A 19,789-nucleotide genomic window follows, 5' to 3' on the forward strand; every position below is an offset into this window, starting at 1 on the left:
AGTAACCCTGAGGTAATAGTCTAGTAAAAAAGGGAACTTACCAGGACTTACAGGTCTGCCCAGGTGCAAGAACCTTCTAATACTACATTTACTGCTGGAAAAGTATGAACAAATTGCTCTTCATTGGTAGAACCTCTAGAAAATAACTCGGAAGAATAAGTACTGCTAGAGGATACTGTGCTTAAGTGGGGTTTTCAGAACTATCAGTCTCAAAGTGAACTTCACTGGGTTCACTGTAATTTTAGCTGTTTATGTAATTCTGAAAAATTTTGTCTTGTTGAAATTACAAATGAAAATCACTTTCTCATTTGTAAGAGATGATGGAAGACTCTGTAATCAGGAGTGATATGGAAAGGCTGAATGGTGCTCCAAGTGCTCCTTGCCTCTTCCAAAAGAAATGAGGAGGCAGTAATGAAACTAGTGGATTTGAAACAAAAAAGGAGGTTTGAGTTTTCTTTAGTTTTATTCCCCCTCCGCACAGAAACACCATGTGGACTTTTTTCTGCAAAATGCTGTGCGTGTTAAAAAGTTTACTCGCATTCAAAGGGAGACAAGACAAGATCACGGAAGAAAAATTTGATTGTTGCTGAACACACGAACACATCTGACCCCAAATGTCCTGAGAAACAGCTAGTGAAGTGGGACAGCACTTGAACGAGAGAAGGCCTTGCGTGCCTCGCCTACTGTTATCTTCTTCCCCAGGCATCCAGCTTTGGCCGCTGTTGGCGGCAGGATCTCAGATTAGCTGAATGTGTGGGGTCTGATCCAGTACAGCCATTCCTATCTTCTGCCTGATCTCGTGAGCTGTGTTTCAATCTTTGCATTTCTGTAACTGAGGTTACTTTCATCAGAAACAGAAGTTTGTAGGTTGATTTCAGTTAAGGATAATTTTCCTACCTGAAGATTTATGGTTTGGATTTTTTTTGTCTCCCCAGCACTTCTGGATGAAAAATACAAAGATGTGTTTGACTTGGTATTTCTGTAAATGTCAAAGACATACACTGAGTGAAACAGATTGACTTGCATTCTATTCCTGAGAAAGACAGAAATCAAAATTTCAAGCTGAATATAAAATATATAAATGAGAAGTATTTTGCTTTTGAAGTGATGGTATGTTGAGGTATATCAGAGGTGCTGGTAGAAAGATTGTTTGTTTTCCTTGTCTTTTGAAAGTGCTGGTTAAGTATCTAGTTATCAATGGCTGCCCACCTTGGTTTAGATCAAAAAGATGCTTGCAATCAACTAAATTTTCACAGCTTTTATTTTTATGGTAAGTATGCAGTATCTGTGCTCTGTCGATGAAGAAACCAGAGTACAAAGAACAAATTTGTAGGTTTTGATCCTAAAACTGAAATTCTAACCCCTCTTGCATAAACGTATGAATAAAAATAATGTACTTTCAGGAAGTACTGGATGCAACACATTCAGATGCTCAGGAGCTCTGACAGCATAAGCCTTTTCTGAGATGCTTAGATATGATTTGGGAGCATAACTCCTCATCTAGATTTAAATTTTGGCATAAGCTATTACCAGAGTGGTGGCAGAGTTGGTATCAAAGGCAGGAACAGGTGGAAGGAGTGCAGCCATTCAATGAAAACATTGCTCCATCCACAGCTCTCCAGGATAATCTTGTTGCAGAACCAGAAAGGGTGGAGAAAACTTCATCCAGTCCCGAACAGCTGGTAGCTTGGCTTGATATCAGCTGCTTGTGGGAGGTACAGGTTCACTCCCCCTCTTCTGAATCAGTCAGATCAGGAATTTCTCAAGTGATGGTTAGATTCTCTAAATTACAGATGTTTCTTTTTTGACTGTGTTCTTTTTTTTGTTGTTTGTTTGTTTGGGTGGTTTGTTTGTTTGTTTTTCCCTGTGGAAAGAGTGAAGTATATTTAATAACAACAAATACATGTTTCCTCAGACAGTTTTGAGATCTTGAGATGTTAACTGGTTGGAAAGCTATTATACTGTGTTGCACTATGCCATCGCAAAAAGCAGAAGCTACTGCCCTGGAGAGTGAGTGCAAAGCAGAAAGAGCTACTCTTCATGCTTCCCCAAACTTTTTTTGCTAATACACCAAGGAAAGTCTGGTTTAAGTGGGAGTACACATGCATATGACTTTATCTGCTGCTTCAGGTTGTAAGTCTGTGATTATTTTTTTCTTCCTGAAGTTTCATAATCTGAGGAGTAGCTTCTGTTTACCAGGGTGAGGCTTGGGGGTGCTCGCTGCTGTAATGCAGAGGTGTTGCTGAACAAGTTATCACTCAACCAGTTGACAAGCTCAGGGAGAGTAGTAGCCTAAGAAAAATAGCCTAGCAGTGACATTAAGGGCTTTAGTCTCAAAGTTTTTGGAGAGAGTCTAATATTAAACGGACTCTTTAGAGAGATGTATCTTTAGAGAGATGCGTTAGAGATGCACATCTGGCTTTTGAACTTTGAATTTGCCAGTGACTTTGTATTTGTCAGTGGCATATGGAAAGTCACAGAATTTCTACTCATGCTGGGCGTTTTGTGCATTTTTCTGAAGTCAGATATGAGTCAGAAGAGTTTAGGATTCCTAACTGCGATAACTGCCTGTTTTTGTATATTATTCAGACATTTATATCTATGCTATCTTTGAAGCTTAAGTTCATACTATTTGAATTTTCCTTTCAAAAGTTGTGTGGGTTAAGATTTAAAATTCTGTTAAATTTGAAATTCAGTCATTAGTTTCTAGCAGTCTTTGAGTAACTCAGTGTTCCAGTAGTAATAGGCAATGTACAGTTGTTTTATAACAATTAAGCAAAAGCTTCACAAAGGGAAGTAAACTCAATCAGATAATATATGCACCCTGACAGCTCAATGTGCATTTTCTCCAACATTAATTTGTGCTTCTATATACTGATCTGAAGTCAAAATGCCTCAGGGGTATATCTGTGTTGCAGCTGACTACCCTAAATCTAAAGTGCAGATCAATTTTAACTCACTTTGCATTCTTGATTCATTGTTTTTGGGGAGGAAAAAACAACACTTACTACTTAGTTTCAGCTTTTAAATATTTATTTAATTTTACAGTGATGTAAAATTAGTTCTGAGGAATATGTACACAATGTGCTAATAGCTGGGAAACTTACAGACGAGATTTTAAAGCACTTTTGTCTATATATTCCTGTTTGTAACAGTAATATAAGTAGATTTCTGCTTTTACATGGCTTTGACTTTTCCAAGTGTCTTGGTTGACTTTGCCAGCACATAACCCCGAGTAATTAATTTGTATACTTTATAAAGTTTACAGGAAAATGGCATTTGAAATTTTAAATGCTCATGTTAAAAATATTTCTAGGACACAAAGATTGAGAGGAAGTTTCACTCTAAAAATCACTGTATCTTGAATTTCTGTCTGGGAAACCAAATTGTTTCACCAATTGTGAAATACTTCAGTTGATGCACATGCTCATTTCTAGTTAGCAAAGGTCATGTTTTTCTAAGAAACTAGTACTTTGAGATTGAATTACCTTGTTTGAAGGATGTTGTTTTGCTCAAAAGACATGTCGAGTTTAAGAACTTTTCACGAAAGAGTTTAATAAAGTGGTAACTGTACCAAGAACTGTGGTATTGTTATAATTACACAGACATCTGAGACAGAGATGAGAAGAAAAACCAGTTTGTCTGAGTTGTTTCCAGATGCCCTAAACTACCAGAAGACTTAATTGCTTTATGGGGGCCAGGCTTGTGGAAAGAGCTTATATTTTGTGAGATAAACCCGGGAGAAACAAAGTTCTTACAGCCCATTGATTGAAGCTTCCTATGAATACAATGGTCCCTAAGAAGGAAGGTGCAGGGAGAAAGGCAGGAGTGAGGTATAAGATACAGGGAGAAGAGTAAACTCCAGAGCAGGCGCAGGAGCTGAAGTGATATAATTAATATACTGCTGTTTTCCTCAGCAGCTGGATCCTGCAGTGCAAACCAGATACTTTCACCCCTATCCTCAGTAACTTGGAAACCAGTATCATTATTAAAAATAAGCAATTGTTTTAACTTCAGAACCACCCCCACCCTACTTTTTCATTTGTGTTTGACTTGACAGACAGTCCTTGGACTTTGGTTAACCTAATCTAAACCCGAGTTTGTTTCTAACATACAACCTGTCAGAACAGACATCTGACATAAATTCTTAAAATACTTTTTCTCTGTACTATTATGCTTAACACTTTTACAGTCTTATAATAAATTTTTTCTGATGTGAAGGAAGCGTAACATTTACATATCAGGATATATTTCCACAGCTGAAGAAATGTGCAGGCTTGTAATTCCAGTTTAGTCCCAGCAGTCTTTTAATACAGTTTATATTGTGGAGTCACTGTCAAATATTTTCATTTTTATGGTCTGAAGGCTGTGTTGAATGAAGTTTTCTGAAACTGGCCTTTCAGAGAATCTGATGTCCCGGGGTCTAGTGGACCGGTTCTTTTTTATCGAATTCTGGATTGTATCTGATGTGAAGTAATAGACTATAGGGTCAAAACAGCAGTTTGAAACAGCGATGCACAGAGTGATGGGGTACATAGTCCTGACTGCAGTTACCACAGAACAATTAATCCAGGTCTGTGTTCTCATAAGGGAGTAAAGTATTAAGGTAATGTTATAAGGCACAAAGCAGAAGCAGAATATCACCAAATGGACAAAAATCATTTTGAGTACCTTTTTCTTGCTTAATTTATTCCGACTTAATGTAAGGGGTTTATTCAAAGTCCGTAAGACCATAGTAGAGCAGGTCACGTTCAAGATGAGTGGAATGAAAAACCCAACGATTTCAATGAAGATAACAATCCGGGATAGGTAGGTTTTCCATGTGTCCTCTGAAAAGTTTTCAAAACAAGTCCTTTGTTCGGTATTATTCCGGCGATTTGTAGACTGGAAAAAGCTTGCTGGTGTGCTGCCTGCTAACACTGTTATCCATACTGCAGCACAGACAATTTTTGCATTCCTTTTGGTTCGGAGAGTCTTGGATCGAAAGGGGTGTACTATAGCTAAAAAGCGATCTACGCTTATGCAAGTCAGAAATAAAATGCTCCCATACATATTTGTATAAAAGAGAGTGACAGAAATCTTGCAGAGAATGTCTCCAAATGGCCAGTTTCTCGTTACGAAGTAATAAATCCTGAAGGGTAATGTAAACACAAAAAGCAGATCCGATATTGCTAAATTAAGCATGTACGTTGTAGTTTCATTTCGCACTTTTAATGTACAAGTAAAAATGTAGATAGCAACACAGTTTGCTATGAGGCCGAGAACAAACACCATACTAAAGATACAGCCATATAAAGTATATTTAAAGGAGTCCTCAGTGGAACAATTAGAGCTTACCATTATAATGGTATATTTCAGATTCCTGTGATTTGGAGGTTTCTCTGGTATTTTTATTGAAACTTTTGTAAAATTCCAGAAGAACTTGAAGATATATTTGAGCTGTGTAATTGGCAAGTTTGTTGCACTGTAAAGCTTCAGGGAAGAAACACAAGCTCTGTAGCAGGGGAGTACATCTCCAGCAGTGGTCACCAGGAGGTCAGTCTTCTTTTCCAAGTGCTATTTGTAATCACATAGCCAGTCTTCAGAAGTCAAAAATATATCATTTGTGGCTGCCGAGTTCATCGCAAGGCTTGCTTAGTTCCATTTTCCCCCTTGATTCAATGAAGCTGCTGTAAAACTTTCTGCCTTACTCTCGGCTGCAGATCATGGTGGTGAAGTCTTCTCCATTCAAGTTTACTGGGCACGTACGCTTTAGAAAATGATTTCCTGTATGCCGGCAAAGTGTCGGCACTTGCATTTCTCCCTCAGCCTTCTTTCTGTTAAACAAGCTTTCCTGCTCCTGGGAGCGCTTGCCTGCTCGCTCGCCCCGTGGGGCGGGAAGCAAGCTGTTTGCGAGGGCAGAAATGAAATTCCAGAGCGTGTTTGTTCCTGCAGAGCAGGGCTTTTGCTTCCCGGCAGCCTCTCACCAGCCCGGCTCCTTCTGAGGAGGAGAGCAGGGAGCTCAGGCAATTTGTAGCATGACATCACAGGAAGAAGTTGAACTGGCAGGCTGAAGAGTGGTTTCAGTTCAGTTTGTTTGCCTTACTCTAATCTGATAATGTGTGTGCTGGGACTGTACCTTGCAGGCGTGCAAATGGTCACCAGCAGAGTGCTGCAGCTGCAGCCTCCGGTTAGCTCTTTCCATACTCGCTGTGAAAGGTCCTTTGTCAGTGTTGCTGGAGTGCGAAAGCTTCATCGCAAGATCTTTTTCTGCAGTTATAAGGAGACTTTTTAGTGTCTGAATAACTCTCATGCCTTAAAATTCCTGTTTATGTTTGGAGATAGTGGTTATCATGGGCTTTTATATTTGATATGGGATTGAACTAGTGTTACATTTTTGGATAGATATCTTTGCTCGTGATGGATAACATGTTAAAGCAACAGAAATCAGCCCAATTCCCTCAAAACACCAGTACAAACCTCAGGAGGGACAAAGTAACATTGATAGGTAATTAAATAATTTCACCAAATAATTGGTGAAAGAGAGAGGCGTACAGATTATTAACCTGTGGGTTGCTCGTGGATATTCCCAGGACTGAGGTGTGTGAGAGTGGGAGGAGAAATTTTTAACTTGTTATGTATTAGAAAGCTTATCCCAATCTTTATTGCTAATCAGAAAGATGGTTCTTTTTACAGAGAATATGCTTCAATTTTTGTATAAATTTTGTGGTACAGAAAGCATTTTCTTCAATATGGAAGCATAGAATTAATATACCAAAAGAAATACTGCACTATGTAATTGTTTCTGATAATATTAAGGAGGCCAGTTATTGCACATCCACAAAATACTCCCATTAGTGATTAATGAGACGAAAACATGTTGTAACTAATTAAATTAAGTAAATATAAAGAAAGCAGCTCTTATTGCCTGTAGGGGCAGATAGAAGATAAATCTCAGTTTAGACAGACTCATCTATTTAACAACAGCTCGGATAGACTCACTTCTGGCATCAAAACCAGTCTATTTCTAATGCTTAGAATAACAAATTTCTTCATATCTGGCTGGGTGGCATGGTTCTTTTGAACTAGATTTTAATCAGTTGTACCTAAGCAAGGCTCTGGGCAAAACCTTTCTAGTCTGCTGTAGAGGAGAGTAAATAATAGCACTTCACAGGGGTTTGGCATAGTTGTTTTTTTTTTTTTTTAATATAAAGTATGTCAGGCAAAACTCAGAAACATGTAAAAATGGCTCTTGCTTATTTTAGTTCAGGTTTTCTTGATAAGTTTCTTCTGTCAAACTCTGTCAAACTCTTGATTCTGAGGTGAAATCAAGTAGTTTCACTTCAATAGGCTATAACCACAAGAAATCTTTTGACGTATTTTTGAAATTTATACTTAACTGTAAAGTGTAGTGCATTTTCCACTTCTAAGTCAGCAAGAAACAAAAATGTGAACTTGGTGGAGTCTCTTGTGTGTCCAACTCAGCTTGCACCTTAGCATAAAGTTGCCTTACCTGGCTTTCCTCACAAAAGCAGTTGTCACATGTTGCTAAATTTTGCTTCTATTCCCAGCAGCCTCGCATGGTGAAAGGGCAGTTTTCGTGCAAGAGTCTAAGAGTTCTGCAATGGGCCATGGGACCTCTGAGCTCAGTTTTCCTGCTCTGGCTTTGTTTGCGCAGGGAAACTGTGGGGCAGGATCAGTTACTGGAATGAAAATCCCTGAAGTACGGAAATCTGACATTAAATGTCAAAATCTCAAGCCGTAATTCACTCTAAGAGAGAGAAACTAATGGAAATGAGTATGTCTCTCATTCGCTAAACTTGATTTTCCGTTTGGGTGAAGGTGTGGGTGCACAGACACAAGGTGCTTGCTCTTTCTTTAGAGGAAAAAAACATCTTAAGCATTAGTAACGTAATAAAGTCCTACAGGGCTTCCAAAGCCAGCAAATGCACTGTCACATGAAGGTTGTCAGATGCACAAAATGCTGTATGTAACTCCATTATTCTGTAACTAATGTTACTGCTTTTAGAAACATCACTGTATCATGGTACAGAGATTTGTTCTCATTTCAGTTAAGCAAGCTTATGTAAAAGAACTTGTGCTTATTGTTGTAGTGAAGACAACCCTGGCAGGACAGTATTTTCTTTGCCCTAAGTGTTATTTGTCCAGCTATCTTCATGGGGTATAGCATTTTTCATCTGTTCACTGGAGTTTCTCTTTGAGCATGTGTATGTACAGGAAGGAATTAATTATGCTTGAGACATAGGGCTGGAAGCCAGGAAGTCTGTTCTGCCTGTGCCACAGATTTGCTGCTCCAGCCCTGGCAAAGTTTTCTATGATTTTGTGCTTTTTAGCTTCCCTCTGTGTAAGAGCTCACTTCTTGTGTGAGAGTTCACTTCTTCACTCGGATGAGAGGCCATCTTAATTGTTAAATATGTTTTGGAGTCCATGGATCATAGACTCATAGAAGAGTTTGGGTTGGCAGGGACCTCTGGATAGAGAAAACTCTATTAAATATGATCCTGAAATAATTACAGTAGCTAGTGAATAGCAATAAAATGTAGGAAGGTTAAAATTTTGTATTTTTACGTTAAATTCCTGCCAAGCAAAAGGATCTCTTGAGAGACTTGATTCAACTCTATGATTCAAGTCTATGGGGAAGTAGGTGCAGAGAAAGGAGGGTTGGGAACTTTGACCTTCTCAGTTACCTTTCAGGAGCTGCCTGCTCAGACACTCATAAGTCACTGTAAGACTGCTTCTGGTAAATGGTTTACTGCCTTCTTAAAATGCAATGATGGTGTCCACCTACAGAGACAGTGTGAAGTAGTTAGCGCACTGAAAATTCCTTTTTTCCCCCGTTTAAAATTTTCCAGTATAGTAGGGAAGTCTTTAAATGAGCATTAAAAGACTTATTTTTACCTAGCCAGGCTAATCCTGTGTAGTCAAAGACTCCTCCATATCCATATGGTTAGCTTAGTGCAAATGGAACTACACATACAAATTACAAGTAAAAGAAAACTGTAAATACTTTCTGCTGAAAGCTTGACTGGCCTTCTAGAACCAGTTTTCCTGATTAGTTTTTGTTTTACTAGCCATATTCTAATACAGAACTGCCAAAAATCTTTCAAATGTTAAAAAAAGGGGCAGGAGAAGCTGAAGTATTTCGGCTATGAGTCTGTTAGGTTCTCTAAGTTAAAATAATTTCTCTATGTGTGTAGCTGCTTAAAAAGAGAAAAGGAAGCTCAGAATAAAACAAGAAATCTTCATTCCTGTGCATTTGGAATCCTTTTCTCTCTTCTTTGGAGTTGTTTCCATTTCCTTTATAGGAAACGCAACTGCTCCTGCTTGCAGAAAGAGGAAACTATTTCTCTCCTTTTGGATAAATCCAGGCTACTAGAGTCTTCCCCCCCCCGCCCTTGGATTGTTGGAGAAGAGGGCTTTTTAATCCTAAATATATGCATAGCAAAGGTATTTTGTTGTTGCAGTCTCTCTGAATAACTTGAGAACAGTAGATTGCTTTGAGTCTTTGCTCTTACAAATAGGTGCAATGAATATGACTATCATGCTTTAGGAAACGCCACTTTTAGTCGAATTCTAGTTCTGAAACAGTTCTTCACAGTATTTGTTTTGTGTCTCTGTGTGTGTAAGGAGTTTCTTTGAACCACTTCAATTGGTTATATGAAGTCCCTTCCTTGTCGTTTCCTATACTGTCCTTTATATAGCTGTTTTTATAAAGAGAATGGACTACAGAAAACATGTTTTACTTAAGGAATACTGCGTAAAAGCTGATATAGGCAGAATGGAAAATCAGTATGTGTTGATTAATAATTTTTAAGCAACTAAGAGGCAAATAAGAATATTCTGTTGCTTTCCTAGCTGGAACCTCTCATTTGAAGTGGAATTTCGGGTCTAAAGTGCTGCTCTTGGGACTGTGTTCAGTTGTTGCACTATCCCTTAGCGTGGTATAATCCTTTAGAATACTTGCAAGACTACTTGAGGCTTTCTAAATACTCTAACTTATGGGGGAACTTTCTTAAGAGAATGAGAAAATGAGAGAATCTTTAAAATACTAATGATTTAACATTCTTTTTCTTGTTTCATTTTGATTTTGTGTAGAAGTTTTTCTGGAGCAGGCTTTTGGAGAAGCTTTCCATGCCCAGTGATGGAGAAAAGTTCTAGAACTGTGTCCTGGCATTTGTCATAAAAGTTCTGAAGATACTTTTAGAATATTTAATTTCAGAAAATATTACATGTGCCCTCTGCTTTCATTTTGGAGCTTGTTCTTGGCATTATTTGGTTTGTTGTCCACAATAATTGAGACAGAGATTGAAAATAAGGGATTGATTTTTTTTTTTTTTTTAGAGCACAATACTGCAAGTTTGACCATAATTTTTTTGATAACACTGATAGAAATGGACAGTGTCTAACAGTACAAAGAAGCTTTGTGATCTCAAAGGTCCAGTTAGTGCCAATGAACACGTTAGGCTTACCTGGAATATGTAAATAGTATTGTAGAATATGCGGATTGGTTGTTTGCATTGTAAATGCACATTGGAAGTTACAGCAGTGTTTTAGGCCACTAACAGATGTCTGATAAATATTTTCGTGAAGGTTCTTGAGTTGTACTTTTCTTGTAACTCATGGAAAGTCCCAGCAGCAGTTTTCACTTATATTCTCAAATGTTTTGATGTGCAAAGTAAATTTTTCTGAGAAAATGCTTATAAAGATATCTAATGGGAGCAAGCAGTAACTGGATAAGATATTATCAACATGTCCATTTGTTATCTGATACATTTAAAATGTTGGTCTCCGCTTCCCTCTAACATATGCAGCAAAAGCAGTTAAGAAATGCCATACACTTACCCCTCCCTGCAGCCTCGACTTTGGAATCTTCATTTTCTGTAGTTACAAACAGTGTGTATGTCTGATAGGGGTTGCTGATTTAAGCCCCTGGGCCTTTATAAAGTCTTACTTTAAGGGAGAACTTACTTTGCGCGAAGAAGAAAATCACCATTTCCATTGCATCTTTGGAGTAATTTAATGAGTTCACTTGGCAAGATAGGAAACTTGAAAGACAATCAAATGGTTCTGCTACTGTGTAGTACAGTATTTCTCAGAGACCCCATAGTGTATGTAGTAGACATTGTACAGATGTTTGTTAGGGACAGTGACATTGAGAGTTGACGGTTTATAACAGGTATTCAGATACATCTTGAGGTGATGTTCAGAGTTGCACTTTCTGGATAAACTTCTTTATGTATACTGCAGGAAGGAAAATGGAAAGAGGATTAGTAAACAATCTTAGCAATATGGTTTTCAATGGATAGGAATAGGATGAAAGGAATTTTGAAAATATCGGGAGATGCCTTAATTAGAACAAAATACCTGAGTTCCTAAACTCTTACTTGCGTTTTTTGAACTTTAAAAAAAAAAAAAAGTGTTTACTCAGTCACTCTGCAAATGTGATTGAAATAACATCAGTATTTGAAATTTCTCTCCACCTTATAAGCAGGAAATAATTTAAATGGCTTTCCCTAACACTGTGGCAAATTCTGGCTCTACTCAAACTTACACTTTCTAAATCGTAGGATTAGAAATTCAAAGTTTAATTGGAGTTGGCAGAAATTTGCTAAATATTGCATGACTAAACATTGTTCAAAATACTGTGCAAGTGCAAACCATGACTGTTTATGAAGGGGAAAAAAAAAAATCAGCTGCCATAGTAAGCAAATACTAGGAATGATAGGAAAGAAATGGAAGAAGCTTCATGAATTATTTAGAAGCTATTCCAAACATACAAGATGAAATGGGTCAGGGAAACAGAATTTTTAGAAGGGTATTTGTAATTTGTTTAGTTCTAAGGTAATTACTTTTTTTTTCATAGATCTTTAAAGCTTTTGCCTAGCATTTATTCTCTGGCTAGGTTTGAGGTAGGCTGGTTCCATGTCAGGATTTCTGGTGTTTATCCACGTAGTTCCTGAGGATGTATTTCACTTTCATGCCAAATTACTTGCAACCACAGCATCAAGTGCTTGCAGCCTCTTGCAGTTTTGGCCAAATGGAGGCCTCTGACTTAGCACAAGACAATTTTAACCTCTACTTGTCAGAGACAGCAGAAAGCCTGCAGTCATATTCTCTTTTTTTATAAAGGATAACATTATGAAGCCATTGAAACAATTTACCATAGTCATTCAGTAAGATTTATGTGATTTCATGTAGGTAAGAAATAAAAAACAGCAAAATACAAACTATGGTATTAATTTGGTCTCCTTAAAAAAAATGGAATGTAAGAAGTGAGGAAAAAAAATTTTCATAAGAGTTGTTCAAGCTGGTAAGCTAATTAGTATAGATAAATACTGATATGAAAATGCTTCTCAGGGGAGAAATGTTGCCAAAAAGCAGAACTTGGACTTGATTAATGTGAAGAACTATTACTTTGTAAATGTGTAAGTGAGCAAATAACCTCTTTAGATTCTCCATCAGAAGATCATTTAAATGATTGTTTAGTGTATCAGTACTGGTAAACAGCAGATACAGGTACTTCCCCCTGCAACTGCTCTTTCCTTCCAGCCCATATCCTGAGATTTTAGGAAACAGTACTTTATGGACTTTATTACATTGTTGACTATGTTTAGCAGTTGTATTTTCAGTGTGGCAATCAGCCAATACCTAGGAGGTAAGAAAGAAAATGTCAAATCTTTGGAGGAGGGACAAAGGACATGGTTTTCTATATTTTAAATTTTTTGCTGAAATCTTGGAAAGAATGGAGTGAGGCTCTCAAATGCAAAAGACATCGTGTACATTAGAAAAGAAAAAGCCATTTTTCCATTAACTAAGCTTCTACAGAAGTCTGAAGGCTGGCTGAAAGGACATCTGTCACAAATAAACCATTTTCACTTGGATCTGTGTTAATAATCTTCCTAGAAAGGGCAGTGTGTTTGTTTAGGAGATGCTGGTCTCTGAGATGAAGAGGGGTGATAAAGGATGACAGCTTTGTAAGGCAAATATCTCATGCGGATTACACTGAAGACTCTGTAAGTTTTGTTATTGACTTCAGCGTGGTGGATGCTTTGGGCCAACTGTCTCTATTACTGATATTGGTTTCCGTTTTCCAAGTTACAGTCTAAAGACACATGTCAACCAATCTAGAGAGTTAGAAAATAGCAGACAAAGATGCTACCGGTATTTTGTGTCACCTGCTGTTAAAACACAGAATAGAATCAGATAGCAGATAAATCCACATTCTTTGAGATTGTAATTTGTGGGTCTAACTTTAGAAATGCGTTAATTTTCAGCTTCTTATTTCATTGGAAGGGAATGGTAAAACCTGTCTTGTTTTTGCTATGACTTAGTCATTGGTTTGTATGCTTTAGAATACCTATAGAAAATGCCCACTGAATGACAAATCAGGAACTTGTTAGATACTTAAGTTAAACAAAAAAATAGGGAAGTCTGCATAGCAGAACTACCTGATTGTTGCATCTGAGATGAGGTGCCTTGTATGACCTTTTCTTAAAAAGGGACATTTACCTGTAAGGCTTCTGTCTGCTGTGTTGCTGCACTTGTGGGTGCACGTTGGACTGTAATACTTTACATATTTGCTTTGGTCTCTGTGAGAGCTTTATAGCAGTGTATTTGTAGTGAAGTCAGTGGAGCTGCCTGTAACACATACCACACAAACTGAAAGCAGAAATAGGCATTTTCTCTACAGTGAAAGTGAAGACAGCAGAGTCAGATTGTATCCAAAGCAAATTAACTACTTTAAATTTGAAAGATAGTTCCATGTGCTCTTTGTCTATCTTCCTCTGAGATATCAAAACATTGGAATATATAGATGCACAGAACAATATAAATGTGTATAGAGTCATAGAATGGTTTGGGTTGGAAGGGACCTTAAAGACCACTTAGTTTCAACCTCCCTGCCATGGGCAGGGACACCTTCCACTAGACCAGGTTGCTTAAAGCCCTAAGTCAGTGTGAAAACAGTCTGTTTCCTTACCAGAAGCAATGTGTTGAAATTTAAGGTCAGCTTGTTTTTTTAAGTCCTTTTATTCTCTACATTTCCTGAGGCAGGTTTTCCTTATTGAAATATAACAGAAATCTATGGTAGCTATGACTTTTTAATTTCATTGGCATGTTACTACTTTTAAGATAATCCTTTCAGAACTCACCTCTATAGAAGAATTGATTTTTTATTTTTATTTTTTTTAAGTGAACCTTTTTTTCTGTTCCCCAGTCTTTCTTAAAAATGATTTTCCATTTCTGGTAGGAGGGAGGAAGGTGTTTAGTGGGGAGCCGTATAACTGGGATTGGAAACTATTTAAACCCATCTGAGCATGCTCTGCATATGCACTGTTCCTCCTGCACAGTCCTGTCAATCAAAATGTTCTTTTAGTTGCTTTTGCTATATCTGTGCTAGCTGTGCTGAAGGCTGTAGGTGTAGCTGAAGTCTTCATGCCAGTGAAAGGTAGGTTTTACTCCACATCTATATAGTTCGAGCATGCTAAGTTTCAGTATTACACTCCGTGCTGATGGCAGGAAATACTCAAAGTAGAAAGTATGTGAAAGGTGGGTTTAGGAGAAATGGCTATGCTGCAATTCAGGTTTGTTTTTCTAGTGCAAATAAGAAGAGAAGCTGTAAAATTCAACAGACTTCAAATTGCATCATTCTCCATGTAATGTATGACCTTTACACTCTCTGAAGTTTGAAAGGGAAGCATTTTAGGGGGCTTCTATAAGCCTTGCAGTTTAAAATTCCTTGGAGGGAGAGGAAAGCTTCCAAGTCATGCCAACCTTCCGGCATTTGCTTAAGCTGTAGAAATTAAACAGTACCAAGTTCAACATGGTTATATGTAACTTCAGTAAAATGGAGTTCACAGATTTCAATCAAATCCTGCTCAATGGTAGTTCATAGCATGATCAAGTTTCAAAATTAGTATGATGCCTTTTGAAACACTGATCAGAGAGCTTCTGTTCTAAATTCGCAAATAAGATACCACATCCTGATTGTAGTATTAGCAGAAAGAGCTTGAAATGCTTTTTGTTGGAAAAGATATTGACAAATGTAAGGTTTCTGTGGGAATGTTTTGGTGAAATTTCTTCCAAAAAGGCTGACTGAATTTAAAAAACAGTAAAAACTTTAGAAGCTAATTTAGTGTTTCTCAGATTTCAGGAAGTAAAACTAGGAGCAAGACTTCAGTTTCCTCAAAATAGGATGCAAAACATAGTGGTTTCATCAGAAACATTGAAACTTTGGGTTTGCTCCTTTTAAAAATTACCAAGAGTTTCTTGGTCAAATAGAAAAGCACTTTGTTACTGAAGGATTTCACATTTTTCTTGCGTGAATTACAAATATATTGCTTTTTCACGAGATCAAGAGAAACATAGGTTTCAGTTTTTTGGTAATGTAATGTACCTTGTCAGCCAAGTCAGTTTTACTGCTTTTCTGATATGTGCTCTTCATGTATTGCCTAATGCTACTGATAAATTACTTCAGTCACATACATTCTCTTTTGTACGTGTTGCAGTTTTCAGTTATATGCCAATAGAAATAAAACCAAAAGATAAGTGTTCAAGGAGCAAGTGTTGCACAGGGGAAGGAGAGAGCAAAGGCTGTGCAAATTTCTTGATTTTCATGAACACATCCACTCCCTACTCTTAGGAGTATCTGAGCACCAGAACAGCCCCCACCAAAGCATCAAAAGTGTTCTCAATTTTGACATTTTAGGCTTCTGGTTGCCCTTCTGGGTCTTGCAAGGAGCCTCTAAACCCAGTGCTGGCTTCAGGTTCCAGAATGACTGGGTGAAGGGCTGCAGGTGGGAAGACTGGATGCTGAGTATGGGTCCATCACTGTAGTACAAGGCCTCCCGACAGGGAGGGAAGTTTTTTGCATCAGTGCTATTCAAATGTGAAGCAGGGGATCTGATATGTGGTATTTCAGGAAAAAAAAAAACCAACCATGATCCTTGTCTTTCTGTAACTGTTGATTTTAAAACTTGCAGAAAATTAATGTTGCTTTCCTAGATCCTTGTGAAGTTGTCCAAATAGAAGCGTGCTGAGTTTTAAGCGCAAGTTTGTGTTGTTTCCCTGGGCATCAGCAGGATCTAACTTGCTGTTGTACTCCAGCACTCAGGCACTTTTGTTCACAAACACATTTTCTCTAAAGTCAGTTATCTTTATGGTGTACTCCTATAGTTTATGTAATTCAGACACCTAAGGGGAATAAAAAATAGCTTGGTCTGATTTTTAACAAGCTTGAAGGAAGTTAAAAATGAGAAGGATAAATTGGCAACAAAAATCTTACAGTAGCTGACTGTACTGTAACTCTGTGCATCTATTGTTAGTCAGATAATCCTGAATGACTGTGTGTCATTACTTCCAACCATTCTTTCTACTGTCCCCCAAACTGGCAAGGTGAAAGGAAGTAGCTCATTTTATATGAAGTAGTAACTAGCAATTGTCCTCTACGACACCCAGTTATCATAGTATATTATACCATTGTATTTACACAGACAAGCATTTAGGCTTGACCTTATGGTGTAGACTGGAAACCGAGTGTTTTAAAGCACTATAAATCAGTAATTTCTTGCATTATTTTGCTCTAAGTGGAGGAAATGTTCTGCCTTCCAGCATGGTTTGCAGAGCCTGAGCTAACCTTCACTGATCAGTCTTCAAAGAAAGATTTTTGGTGTGGCCAGGAAAAAAGGCACTGAATATCTCATGTCTGGCATTGTTTTCTGTAAAATAATACTGGCCTAATTTGGAGAGATGTTAGTTTGAGCTTCTTGAGCTTGTTCCTGAGGTCCAAGTGACCGTAGCTGTAGCTGTAGTTTACCACATAGACACATACACTTGGATCTGAAATAAATTGTTTAGAATTTTTTGCCCCTTTTTAGCGTTTTTGCCCTTCTTTGCTAGCTCAGCTGCTACTTTGGTGTTAGAAAAAAATTAAAGCAGATATGTTGCATTGTATTAAGGTTTCTTTAGCCTTTTTTAAGGATCCTTGAGTAACTCCATGGATACCCCATGTTTTAGTGTAAGATACTTCTGACTCCCCATCATTTACAAAGGGATACTCATGTTTGACAATTAGTTACATGTTTTCCATCTCAGATTGATGAAAACCTGATGCTATCATGACATACTAATTTTAGACTTGTTTCTGATATGGTTATACAAATCAACAGTTCGTAGCTAAGGAAATCAACTAATGCTATAGATCAGTGAAGTTGCCCTCAAGAGGAATGGGTTAGAGTGAAGTGATAACCAGAAAAAAGCCAGGGCAGTAAGGAGATCAGCACTTTTCTTAGTAGAAAGTACTGTAATATCTGCCTCAGAACTAGCTGCAAAAATTTGAGAGAGAATGGTAGGAAAAACACTTATTAAATGTTAAAATACTAGGTTTGTGAAATTATTATAAAGTAAGTATAAAAGGGGTGGAACATGAAGAAAAATAGATGCTGGTGTCTTTTGGATCTGTTTCAGATCTATTTTTGTTTCAGATCTGTTTGGACAAGTTAATTAAAAGTTTGGGGTGTTTTGAGTGATTCTTATGCTTTTCTGTATCACACAGTCAACGCTCAATTATTTATTTTCAGTTTGGGAGGAATGTATTTTTAATGAGGACTAAATAATAGCCGAAGACTTTTCTTGACCTTCTCTTGTTAATCTGATTTCCAGTGCACTACTCCTTACCTCTTATATACCATATTTTGTTCTGCTCATGAAATAACAGCTTGTAAAGCAGAAATGTTTAATTAGAGATATCTTGTTAAATTCTGTCACAGGAGTGCTCAGAAGCTCTGCATATACTTCTTCTTTAAAAACTAAGCAAAACACAATGCCACGTTTTGTTTGCCTTGAGCAAATAGTAGGTATAGACCAAAGTTGGCTTGAGATACTCAGTAATGATACCACAGAAGTATTGGTGCAAATGAAGATCAAAACTCATCTTAAGGGTTGGGTTTATGGCCCAAAATGTAACTGATAGTTTTGTTACTTCAGCTTTTTCTTTCTTCGCTTTGTCAGGTATAATTTTCTTCAGATTGAAATATTTTCTAGAAGTGGTTGATAAATCCATCACATAAAACAGTTTTCCTGCTCATGCTGCCTTCCTTTGTTATGAAACATGGCAAATTGTTTTTGGAACTCCAATTTGTTTTCCATATTTTTTCTTTCAGATTATATGAAGCACATAACAAGGTATGCCAGGTTGGACGGGGCTTTGAGCAACCTGGTCTACTGGAAGGTGTCCCTGCCCATGGCAGGGGGGTTGGAACTAGATGAGCTTTAAGGTCCCTTCCAACATAAACCATTCTGTGATATTTATAGTCCTTTTTGCTTTTAAATATCATAGAGCATCTGCATTTAATGATTTCAGGATGTGTACCATCCCCTAGCTAGTATTACTTTTTCTAGAAACTTGGTCTTTTGGTACGTGCAGCTTATCCACATCCTCTGCAGATTATCTGTTGTATCTTTTCTCATTCAGTACATAATGTGTTGATTCCTTGGTTATGTTGGTAAAAGATACTGTCCTGCTCTTTCAAAAACTGCTCTCTGTAAAGTTTCCAGGCACACTTACCACTTTTAGCTAGATTAAGAGAATTGGTGGTGGTATGTTGTACCTAAATTTGTCCAGCTAATGAGAAACTAGAAAGAAGATGAGACTGGAAACTGAATTGCCAGCTTTAACTGAAAATCTTAAGAGGCGCTTCATTGTCATGTCTCCACTTGTATTTGGAAAAGTAATTCCTGGAACTGCACTAAATGGTTGTTCTGGGAACTGGGACTGTGTAAATCAGTTAAAAATGAAACTGCTAGAAAGTGTGATGTGGTAATATGGCAATCTGATTGTTATGATAAAAATGGCATAAGTAAATCCACGTTACTGAGAGAGACATTTTGTGACCCTAAAGTTATTCTAAAGAAAGTAAGTTCTTGGGAGCTGTTTTGTTCCTCACTGTAATAATTTTTCATATATGGATATAAGTATAGAAGTGTTGTTCTTAATACTGTGTGATGTCAGTTAATGTCATGGTCCTTTAAACCATCTCTACTTCCTTTTCTGAAAAAGTCTTCACACTCTGTAGTGTTTTCACAGTGTAAGGTTGTTGATATAATTCTCAACCTCAGGGTTTTTGGCAGGACATTTTGTTGCTGACTGATAGCATTTCTGACAGTCAAATGGTTCACATTGGGCGGATTTTTAGTTTGTCTTGTACATGTTTTCTTGTGCAGAGGGGAGGGAAAACTGGTATCGGTTCAGTTTGTCTCTGAGGCCTTTGCATTTCGCCTAAAAATCTTGTAGTAAGATTTGCCCAAGAATTATGTTGCAGCCTAGTTACATGGCAGAGCTACTTCAGATATAGACTGGTTTTGTAGCACCACTGCCAGTGCAGAACCCACATCCATCTAGAAGAGGCTTGTAGCAATTGCTTTGGGGGGAAAAAACCAAACCCTATGTGGCATACGAGCCTACAATGCTATTTGCTTGGATAATGTTAAGCAAAAAATACATAGTAAGCATTATTGTATTCTGTAGTGCTTTGTGGATCTATGTATGCAGTTGTCTTTTGAAGCAAAGTCAATTTTCCACACTCGCCTTTTGTAGCAGTTACTTCCATAGCTGAATACTTGTGCTGTGTGATAAAAGAGTTGGTTTTGGCTTTCAGTCCTACTAGTTGATTATTAGTTTGGTGACTCTGATCCACAGGCTACTGTACTGGCATAATAACTCTGTTTTATTTTTTTGCTAATAATTCTTTAAGCTTTGACTTCTGAGTGTTGATTTGGGGTTTGCAGAATTAGT

General features: G+C 37.6%; 2 protein-coding genes across 3 annotated transcripts in view; one reads left to right on the plus strand and one right to left on the minus strand.

Moving 5' to 3' along the window:
* The window catches only part of RB1 (RB transcriptional corepressor 1), a 73,740-nt gene that overhangs the window by 39,114 nt on the left and 14,837 nt on the right, over positions 1 to 19,789 (plus strand). The gene's annotated exons all lie outside the window — the stretch shown is intronic.
* Positions 1,244 to 5,546, minus strand: LPAR6 (lysophosphatidic acid receptor 6). Its single transcript, XM_030476567.1, has one exon. The coding sequence runs from the start codon at positions 5,338 to 5,340 to the stop codon at positions 4,318 to 4,320; it is 1,023 nt and encodes a 340-aa protein (XP_030332427.1). The 5' UTR covers positions 5,341 to 5,546; the 3' UTR covers positions 1,244 to 4,317.

The sequence above is a fragment of the Strigops habroptila genome, chromosome 2 (assembly GCF_004027225.2).
Source record: "Strigops habroptila isolate Jane chromosome 2, bStrHab1.2.pri, whole genome shotgun sequence".
Lineage (NCBI taxonomy): Eukaryota > Metazoa > Chordata > Aves > Psittaciformes > Psittacidae > Strigops > Strigops habroptila.

Excerpts from the sequence above, each read along its gene's own strand:
- LPAR6 (XM_030476567.1), bottom strand. The coding sequence starts at position 5,340 with ATGGTAAGCTCTAATTGTTCCACTGAGGACTCCTTTAAATATACTTTA.